The following is a 10,608-nucleotide window of genomic DNA, read 5'->3' on the forward strand; positions in this document are numbered from 1 at the left end:
AAAAAAAAAAAAAAAAAGAGTTATTTTGTGTCCTCATAAGAAATCTATACTGGATTAGGTTTTACTACATCCTTTTTGTTTTTAGTTTTTGGTACCAGGGATCGAACTCCAGACCTTGTACTTGCGAGGCAGGTGGAGGCAACACTGAGCTAAATCCCTGGCCCTGGTTAAGTTGTTTTAATTGCACAAGTTCCAAGATTTGAGATTCTAGTTGCAAAAGCCAGAAGCAAAATCCTAAACTGATGTCACAGCATGGAAAAAGTTTCGTTGTTTTTGTTTTGGTATTAGGGATTGCACAGGGACCTTGTGGTTGTGAGGTGGCACATGGTGCTGGGGCAGAGGGAGGAGGACTGCTTACCTGATGGTGTCTGGGAAGCAAAGAGAGGAGGAGAGAAGAGTCTCGGAGTCCCCTCCAAAGGCAAACATCCCAGTGCTTTGGGAGTGGTACCTAGGCCCCGCCCCACCCCTTTCAGCTTCCACCGTGGGGGGCAGACATTTCTCTCCTGGGCCTTTGGAGGGGTACTTCCCAAACCATGGCAGTAGATTGGTTCATGTGGAGTGGATTTAGAAAGGAAGGTCCGCTCTCCCCTTCTCTTTTTTCAGTCCTTACCCCAGTAGGGTGTTACGATAGGTCCAGGCCCAGCTCTTTCCCTCTTTATCTTTCGAAATAGAAGGACATCCAGGTGGATGGTTCATCTTGTGCACAGGCACACCTGCATGCCTTCCGGGGTTTAGTCTGTGAAGCTAGGGCCACTTCTCATTGAAAATGGCATTAAAGAATCAATTTTACTTCGCTGATCTACTTTGATTTACTTCTTTGTTGTTGGTTTTTAAGCAGCCTTTACCCAAACTTCCCTCTTATTACTGGAAACAAGTTTTCCAACAAACACATTTAGGCTGCCAAAGAAGCACATGGCAACCAGTGCTGAAAGGTAGAATTAATTCCACTCATTAAAATCATTAAGAATCATTTTGTTATGTAATTTGCACCCATCTTTGAAAGAGAAACTGGGAGAAAAGTGTTTACAGTGTGGCCTCCCAGTGCTTTCAGTGCTACTGATGGAACCCTGGGCCTTATGAGCACCTGGCAAGCGCTCTGCCACTGAGTGCAGCCCCGGCCCTTTGGTGTAGTACTGTAGATATAGGAGAAAGGGAATCTGGAGGAAACAGTATTTACAAGAGCATTCTAGCCAAGGAGATGAGGCGTAACCTTCCTGAAGCGTGTGGCTTATGCAGATTCTCAGAAAAGGATGAGAGGGTCTGCACAGGCATTGAAACTGTGAAGAACGTGGTGACTGACTTGATGGGAAAGAGGATCAGCAGGTGACAGGGAGAAGGCTGATTCACTGCAGTGCAAAGCTGGTTCCAACCAGATTGTGGACTTGGAGTCCTGGAAGCTGCACTGTATAAGCTGAGAAGTTTCTCTTTAATCTGGTAGGTGGTTGGTCTTCAGTTTAAAATTTTTTCATCATTAGCAAAGCAAAAACTCACAGTAAAAATTAAGGCTACATCATACTCCCTTATTTCGTTAGTTTGATTGATGTGTGTGTTTTTTCCTCTTTCAGAAGAATGGTTGAGACCAGTGATGAGAAAAGACAAGCAGGTGTTAGTACACTGGGGCTTCTACCCAGACAGGTAACTTTTAAAAATACTAATTATTATTTTAATCATATACATTTATGGAGTACAGTGAAATATTTCAACACGTATATGCAGGGTATAATGGTCAGATCGGGTGTGTGTGTGTGTGAAACCCAAGGCCCTACATGCTGGACAAGTGCTTTACCACTGAGCAATACCTCCAGGCCCCTAAAATCAGGGTATTCCCATACCCTTAAACATTAAACAGCCTAACGTGTAAGGCTGGACCTGCGCTCATGAGATCGGGCAGTTCATGTTCCCATCTCTGTGCCTTTATTTTGTGTTTGGTGCCTTTGACCTCCTCTCTTCGGGCAGGTAACACTGATTTGTATGCCCTGAGGTCTGAACAAGGCAGATTTACTTAGATAGAATTTTATTCTCTGATTAGTAATACTTTTGCTGATATGTACTAGTCTCACTTTATTGAGTCTTATATTGACTTTTTAAATTTTTTCAGAAATAGTTCTTGACTATTGACTACTTATTTTAATAGTTTAGTAAAGTAACATATACTTACCTTAAAAAAAAAAACCCTGATCTTTTTATGTATTTGCCAAAAGAGCCTTTCAGGTAGTCTGGGAATACAGATATGTTTTTTGTTTTTTTGTTTTGTTTTTTTGTTTTTTAAGAAATGAATTTTTCACCGGGAGTGGGGGCACATACATGTCTGTATTCCCAGCACTCAGGAGGCTAGGCTAAGGCAGGAGGACCACCACAAGTTCAAGACTAGCCTGGTCTGTTTATGTATAGTGAGTTCAAGGCCAGCCAGACAAATAGTGATACCTTGTCTCAAGAAAACAAAAATATAAAACAAGAAATGAATTATTCTTCCTTATGTTTATAGCTAGTTGGGTTTCTTTCCCCCAAAATTGTGCATGCCAAATTATAAGGCTGAAGATATTTTATGTCCAACAAGTTTTTCTTGTCAGAAATCTTACCCTGTGTTGTTGTCACTTTTCCATGTTACATCCCAAACCATGTTTCTGTGCCTGTGGTATGAGTAGAGAATATTATTAGTGTGCACTTAAGGTTAGCTGTGGTGGTCATCCTCATTTGGTATCATGCCCACCTGGGTTCATGATAGTAGAAAAGGCGTACACAGAATTCATTTTCCTCAACTTATAGGAGAGCTGCTTTGGCGTTCATTTTATTCTGGTCACACCAAGTAGAGATCCTTCCCATAGTGGGCTTTTCAAGTCTGTTTTGGGTTTTCACGCCTCTCTCCACATCTGAGTCTCTGTCTCTCAAGGGTCTTGTTCACTTTTTTTAAATTTTAAATTATGCCTGTTCTCTGACATCTATACCTATACTGTGTTTTCTAATCAAGACTTTTGTTTGTTTTTTAGTACTGGGGATTGAACTCGGGTCCTTGTGCTTGCAAGGCAGGCGCCAGAACCACTGAGCTAAATCCCCAGCCCTCTAATCAAGACTTTTGAAGAATATGAGATTACCATTTTTTCTCACTGGTAATCTTTACTTGGTATATGATGGGGGGGTATCAGGAATTGAACTCAGGTCCTCATGCTTGCCAAGTAGGCAGTGCGCCACTGAACACATTCAGTATCATGCTTACCTAGTGTCATGCTACATTCCCAGCCCACGATTTTGTTTGTTTCTTTGGTACTGGGGAGGGAACTCCTGACCTTAAGCTTGGAAGACAGGCGGCAGAACCCATGATTTTTTTTTTTTTTTTTTTTAAGATAGGCGCACCTTGAACTCATTGTGTAGCCCAGGCTGGCCTCGAACTCCGGGTAATCCTCCTGCCTTAGCCTCCTCAGGGCTGGGATTACAGGTGTGTGCCACCATGCCCAGTTACTTGGTATACTCCATTAGCAAAGCAACTTTTTTCTGATCTCATGTTTATAAGTGTTTCTAGAAAAATTAACAAGAGTAAAAGGCTGATTTAAAATGCTTTTAAAATGACTTGTAAATAATTGATTTAGGTGTCACTTGATTTTTAGATATCTCTTGATTTTAATAATAATATTATTGGCAATTACAATAATATTAACTGAAGTTTTATTTGGTTGCTAACTTTTTATTTACTTTGAATATGATGCTGGAGGGTCTGGGATTTAGCTCAGTGGAAGCGCAAGGTCCTGAGTTGGATCACTGGTTTCAAAAAAAAAGGTGCTGGAAAAGGTGTAGTGACTTCTCTCGTGCGTTCAAGTCCATTGGTCAGGAGATCTTCGAGCAGGGTTATGGGGGAGTGAGCGGTATGAATATAGTGATGTGAGGAGCCTCTAGGAAACAGGAAGTCATGTGTTTTAAAGTCCGTGAGTGCCCAATGGCACATGTTCCGATGCCATTAGGGCCTGTGTGGTACAGATATGAGTGAGGATGGAGGGAAGTTGACAAGGAAATGGCAATACAGGGGCGGCGGCAGCACCTGATCTTGAGGCCTTGGCAAGCCACTGTTAGGATTTTGACTCTTCGTTTTGATTGAGTCAGAAGCCTTGGAGAACTCTGAGCAGATTTGTAGATTTGCAACGTTGTAGACTGACTGCATTTTCAAAACATCTTTCTGGTCGGTTGTAAGGCAAACTGACTCTTGGGAAAGTAGTGCGAAAGTAGGGAGATCAATGAGCAGAAGGGTGAAAGGGGGTTGTTATGGTTTGTGTCTGGATGTCCTCCAAAGCCTTGTGTGGTCATAGGGCTTTTTCAGAGTTGGCTGAATCTGTAGTGTGTGGTGCTGGGATTTAGGGTGTGTGGTTACCAAATCAGTGCACTGGTTGGTTTGGTTACTCTAATCCTGGTAGTCTGAGTAAGTTAAAAGGGGCAGAAAGACACTGTTAAGGTTCCCTAGTTGCTTTTGCTACTGTTTCTTCTCCGTACCATCCCTCTGCCACATGCCACTCTGCCTTGGAGCCAGCTGATTATGGACTGAAACCTCTGCAGTCTGTGAGCTAATAAACTCTTTCCCCTTTAACTGTGGGTATTTTCTGTCAGCAGTGAGTGAAAAGTAAAGTGAAGTAGAATGTGAATGATCAAAGTGTGTTGCTTACATGTGTGGATGAAAATGTCCCAGTGAAACCTGTATAGGTAGTTTTTTGTTTTGTTTTGTTTTGGGGATACAGTGCATGACACCCACAGTTTAAAGAAGGAAAGTTTGATACTGCTCAGTTCCAGGGAATTCAGTCCATGGTTGGCTTTGAGGGAAGAACAACGTGGCCAGAGGGTGTGGAGGAGCAAAGCTGCTCAGCTTATGGTGGCTGGGAGCAGAGCACAGGGGCACAGGGGAGGAGTAGCAATGAGAGAGACAGCCACTGAAGGCACAGGCCAGCTGACCTACTCCATCTGGGCCCTCCTCCCCCAGCACACTGAGCTGTGACGTCTGTGGACTCACCCACTGATCATCATCTCACCCCCGTGTCCCAGGGACCGTTCCGGGAGCCTCTTAATCATCGCATTTATGATTAAGTTTAATATCACAAAGCCCACTTATAACAAGTGGAAAAAATTAATGATTACAGAAAGGAGGCAGAGTTCTGGACATGTTTTGAAGATAGAACTTTTAATGAATGCTGTTGTTTGATTATAAGATATGCTTGGGACTAAAGTCAGTGATGTTCCCCAGGGTGTCAGCTTGCACCGCTGCAGAGGTGGACTTGGCATTTACAGAGGTGGTGATGGTTGCCTGGAGCACAGGGTGGAGCTAGGGTGGTGTGATCATTGAGCTTTGAGTATGTTAGGTTGGCGCACCTGTCATGCTGATTCATCAAAGAAATGTGGGGCTGGTTGTTGGGCTTATGCCTTGGGAATTCAGAGAAGAGAGCCATTTGTCACTTTAGGTCATCGACCTGTAAATGTTGAAAAGCGTTCACGCAAAGACCAAACAGCATCAGTGGAGACTGAACAAGAGGCTGGTGACAACACAGAGAAGGCACTGAGTGATGGTACTGTGATTTGAAGAAAAGGCAACTTGAATTTGGTGGACTGAGGCTTCTGCGATTCCTTTGCAGAAAGCAACATCAAAGCAATATAAAGGTGCCTTCTGCAAAGGAATTCTCTCAGCAAAGTGAAGCTTGATACCGTAGTATTACTGTATGCAAATAGTATTTGGCACCATGCCCAGCAGTATCTGTCTGTCTTTTATTGTTTTTATTTTTTGAGACAAGGTCTGGCTATAAAGTTGAGACTGGTTTTAAACTCACTTTATAGCTCAGGCTGACTTTGAACTCATGAGGATCCTCCTGCCTCAGCCTCCCAAATGCTGAGATTACAGGTGTGTGCCACCATTCCTGGCCCAGCAATACTTCTAAGATGTGTTCTTATTGCTTGTTGCTAAGTCTTTGGTGTGAATGCATTTTGATTCCCGTTTGTCTTTATTCCATTTACTTTATAGCTATGATACTTGGGTCCATAGTAATGATGTTGATGCTGAAATTGAAGATCCACCAATCCCAGAAAAGCCGTGGAAGGTAAATACATTCTGTCTCTCTCTGTCTCTGTCTCTGTGTATGTCTTTCTCTGTCCCCCCGTGCCCCATAGGCTTAGTCCCACTTTTGGAATGATTGACAGAAGAGCACAGGTGTACATAACCATTTTATTTTATTTTATTTCGGTTTTGTCTTTTGAGCCAATGTCTCACTATGTAGTCCAGGTTGGCCATGAACTTGTGTTCTGCCTCAGCCTCACAAGTGCTGGATCACAGGTATGCTCCACCACTCTGCTTTCCTTGAAGATATAAATAATTTTTGACCTATATACTCAACCCAGATTATTAGTGTTTTGTTTGTTGGTTGGTTGGTTTGTTTTTCGATTTTTTTTTTTGAGACAGGGTCTCACTATATAGTTGAGACTGACCTGGAACTCACTATGTAGCCCAGGCTGTTCTCGAACTCCCAGCCATCCCCCTGCCTCAGCCTCCCAAGGGCTGGGATTACAAGTGTCTGCCACCATGCCCAGCATGGCACATACTATTTTTTTGTTGTTGTGTTTTTTGGGGTTTGTTTGTTTGTTTGTTTTTTGAGACAGGGTCTCACTATGTAGTTGAGACTGACCTGGAACTCACTATGTAGTCCAGGCTGGTTTTGAACTCATAGTGATCCTCCTGTCTCAGCCTCCTGAGTGCTGGGATTATAGGTGTGAGCCACCACGCCTGGCCTGGCACATACTATTTTAAAGTACTTTTGCAAAAGATTTTTGGGTAGTTACAGAATATGTACTCTGTATATTCAGTTCTTTTTTTTTTTTTTTTTTTTTTTTTTGGTACCAGGGATCGAACTTGGGTCCTTGCGCTTGCAAGGCAGGTGGTGGAACCACTGAGCTAAATCCCTGGCCCAGTTCTTTTTTACTTTTGAACAATTTTATATACTTTGGAAAACATTATTAGACATATGTATGTATGTTTGTTTGTTTTGGTTTTTTGAGACAGGGTCTCACTATATAGTTGAGACTGACCTGGAACTCACTATGTAGCCCAGGCTGGTCTCGAACTCACAGAGATCCTCCTGCCTCAGCCTCCCAAGTCCTGGGATTACAGGTGTGTACCACCATGCCTGGCTCATATGTTTATTTTTTAACATTACTCCTTTAATATTCATATTTAATTAGCTTTGGGCTTCTAATGCACTTTTTCCTTACTTTTTATGTTTAGGAGATTTGATAGTTTTAGCAGGTCTTACTTTCTCTCTGGCAGGGTGTTCTATGTTTATGTGCATTACTATGTAACAGTTTTTTTGTTTTTGTTTTTGTTTTGTACCAGCGATCAAACTCAGGACCTTGCTGAGCAAAATCCCTAGCCCCTGTGTAAAGTTTTTATGGTCTCGACCACAGAGATCCTCCTGCCTCAGCCTCCCAAGTCCTGGGATTACAGGTGTGTACCACCATGCCTGGCTCATATGTTTATTTTTTAACATTACTCCTTTAATATTCATATTTAATTAGCTTTGGGCTTCTAATGCACTTTTTCCTTACTTTTTATGTTTAGGAGATTTGATAGTTTTAGCAGGTCTTACTTTCTCTCTGGCAGGGTGTTCTATGTTTATGTGCATTACTATGTAACAGTTTTTTTGTTTTTGTTTTTGTTTTGTACCAGCGATCAAACTCAGGACCTTGCTGAGCAAAATCCCTAGCCCCTGTGTAAAGTTTTTGGGTTTTTTTGTTTTTGTTTTTGTGTGTTTGTTTTCATTTTGTTTTATTTTGTTTTGTTTTGTTTTTTGAGATAGGGTCTCATTATGTAGTTGAGACTGACCTGGAACTCACTAGGCAGCCCAGGCTGGTCTTGAACTCACAGCAGTCTTCTGCCTCAGCCTCCAGAGTGCTGGGATTACAGGCGTGTGCCACCACACCTGGCAACCCTGTGTAACTTAGTTTTGAGGGAGAGGAGGAACGTAGGCAGACAGTTTGAGGTAAGCAAAAGGCATTGTCCTGAATAACCAATTTAACAACCCGTTCCTCATTTTTAAAAACATGGAAGAGTAGGGGTCTTAGATTGACAAAATATTTTTATGAGGAAATCCATATTGTCTTCTAGTGAATTTTCATATCTTGTTCTTGGTGTTCTAGGAAAGCTTTATAGTTATGATTACTCCCATAAGAATAATGTATTGGTTCTTGGCCAGGCATGTTAATGTTCATTGTGACCAAGCATTCCATGCCCCTCCTCTTTACTTGAGAGGTAAAGAACAATTTTATACAGGGAGGGAAGAGTTATCTAGGGCCAAATTATACCTGAGTCCCTTTTGAGTACTGTTGGAAAAAATGGAATATTAGGCTAGTATTGTGGCGTAAGTATCTGTATCTGTGTGTATCATGCACAACCACCAGTGGACCCTGAAAAAAAAATTTTTTAATGTTTTTGAGACAGGGTCTTGCTGTGCAGTTCAAGCTGGCCTCATGACAATCCTCCTGCCTCAGGCTGCCAAGTGCTGAGATTACAGCACCCCACCCAGCAAGACCTTTAATTTTTTGTTGTCATTTTGAGCAAGTCTTGCTATATAGCCCAGGCTGGCCTTGAGCTTGTGGCAGTTCTCTTAGGTCAACCTCCCAAGTGTGCCACCGTGCCAGGCTCTCTTTTTCAGCATTTTTGTTTTTTCTTCTTTTTTTGCTGTGCAGGGGGAGATTGAGTTCAGGGCCTCACACTAAACTACGTTCTCAATTCTGTATTTTTTATTTTGGCATGGGTGTTCACTAATTTGCCTAGACTGGCCTTGAATTTATGGTCCTTGTGCCTCAGCCTCAAGTAGCTGGGATTACTGGAGTGCGCCCTCATTGTCTGTGACTCTACATTTTATTAATTCTCTCTCAGAAGCATCATCTAAAATGAGATACAGTGATAGAGGAATGGAAGAAGCCAGCACCTGAGTGTCCCTCCAGCAGAGCCCCACGTGTACTTACTGGGACAGAGTGACAGATCTCTGTCAGTGTGCTAGAGTGAGAGTTGTTAGAGTGCTATTAGTTTCCCGACTCTGGAGACAGCCTTTGTACTTAGAGCAGTGATGGTCTTGGCTGTGCCATTGACTGCTGCCTTGCTTTGCTTTGCTTTGCCCTCCCTCCCACCCTCCCTCTGTTCCTCCCTCCCTCCCTTTCTTCAAGTTTCATTTTTTCTTTCTTTCTTTCTTTTTTTTTGGGTGGGGGGATACTGGAGACTGGCAATGGAACCACTGAGCTAAAGCCCCAGCTCCTTTTTTGGTACTGGAGATTGAACTTGGGACCTTGTGCTTGTGAGGCAGGCAGTGGCACCACCAAGTGAAATCCCCAGCCCTCTTTCGAGTTTCTTAATTAGTAAAAGAAATGAAATAAAAATTAGAATAGATAGTTGGTCGTGGTGGTACACGCCTGTAACTCCAGCACTCAGAAGGCTGAGGCGGAAGGATCACCTGGAGTTTGAGGGCCAGTGTGGGCTACGTAGTGAGTTCACAGGCAGACTGGATGACATAGCAAGGCCGTCTCCAAAAAATAATAAATAAATAAAATTTAGAAAAGGCTAAGTTGCACCTCACATATATATTAATAATAGTGTATTCTTATCCTGTTTTTTGAGACTTTGAAATTAACCATTTTTTTTCTTCTGAATAGTTTAAAAGCTCAAGTGATTTTGTTATTTATGTATTTACTCTTGTTCTCATGTGGCTTTAGGTTCATGTGAAATGGATTTTGGACACTGACACTTTCAATGAATGGATGAATGAGGAAGATTATGAAGTAGATGAGAATAGGAAGCCAGTGAATTTTCGTCAACGAATTCCAACAAAGAATGAAGAGGTATTTCCTTCGACGCCAGTTCTCTTCACTGGGTGTTTTCTTGCCATGAATGCTACAAAATCGTCACTTGCAAACTCACATAGGCACCAGCTTGCCCCAGCCATTGCATACACGGACAAGTTCCCAAGCAGCCATAAAACCTCTAACAGGCATGGAAACCCCAAAGGGTTGTTAGCGTTTAAAGTAGCTCCACGGTGCTGCGCCTGCCTCACAAGCGCAAAGTCCTGAGTTTGATTCCCAATGCTATAAAAGTAAAGTAGCTCATGAAGTATGGTGGTATCACTGCTGATTTTATTTGCTAGATTTGTGTTTTCATTTTGTGTTCCAAATATCTGCACAACATAATAGAATTCTGATTTTCCTTGGAAAAAATTATTTACTTACTGTCTTTTAATAGAGCTGTTAGTACAAATACAGCCTTTAAAGTCTAGGTTTAACAGTTGAGTCCTTTCTGAATGTTGGGGACTCAGCATTTAGTCCTCTGAAGTCCAGAAGCCGGGTGTGGTGGCAGATACCTGTAGTCCCACAACTTGAGTGGCTGAGGCAGGAGGATCGCCTTGAGTTTCAGGCTACCCTGAGCTACACAATGTAGTTCAAGGCCAGCTTGAACTACATAGTGCGACCCTGTCTCAAAAAAAAAAAAAAGCCCAAGCAGTTAAATATTTGTCTATAATTTTTTTACAAGTTACAACTTTTTAAGTTGTATCATTTGTAAATTTTCCCTGGAGATACTTACATTTATTTTGCTTTTCATTTTAT

At 42.2% G+C, this 10,608-nt stretch overlaps 1 protein-coding gene across 1 annotated transcript in view; it reads left to right on the top strand.

Annotated features, from left to right (window-relative positions):
* Smarcc1 (SWI/SNF related, matrix associated, actin dependent regulator of chromatin subfamily c member 1) overlaps positions 1 to 10,608 on the top strand; it is a 130,090-nt gene that overhangs the window by 41,443 nt on the left and 78,039 nt on the right. The window contains exons 7-9 of the mRNA XM_010624569.2: positions 1,566 to 1,635; positions 5,987 to 6,062; positions 9,724 to 9,849. Coding sequence (XP_010622871.1) covers positions 1,566 to 1,635; positions 5,987 to 6,062; positions 9,724 to 9,849 — 272 coding nt within the window. The remainder of the gene's footprint in view (positions 1 to 1,565; positions 1,636 to 5,986; positions 6,063 to 9,723; positions 9,850 to 10,608) is intronic.

Source organism: Fukomys damarensis, unplaced genomic scaffold, assembly GCF_012274545.1.
Source record: "Fukomys damarensis isolate Sample0158 unplaced genomic scaffold, DMR_v1.0_HiC HiC_scaffold_12, whole genome shotgun sequence".
Classification (NCBI taxonomy): domain Eukaryota; kingdom Metazoa; phylum Chordata; class Mammalia; order Rodentia; family Bathyergidae; genus Fukomys; species Fukomys damarensis.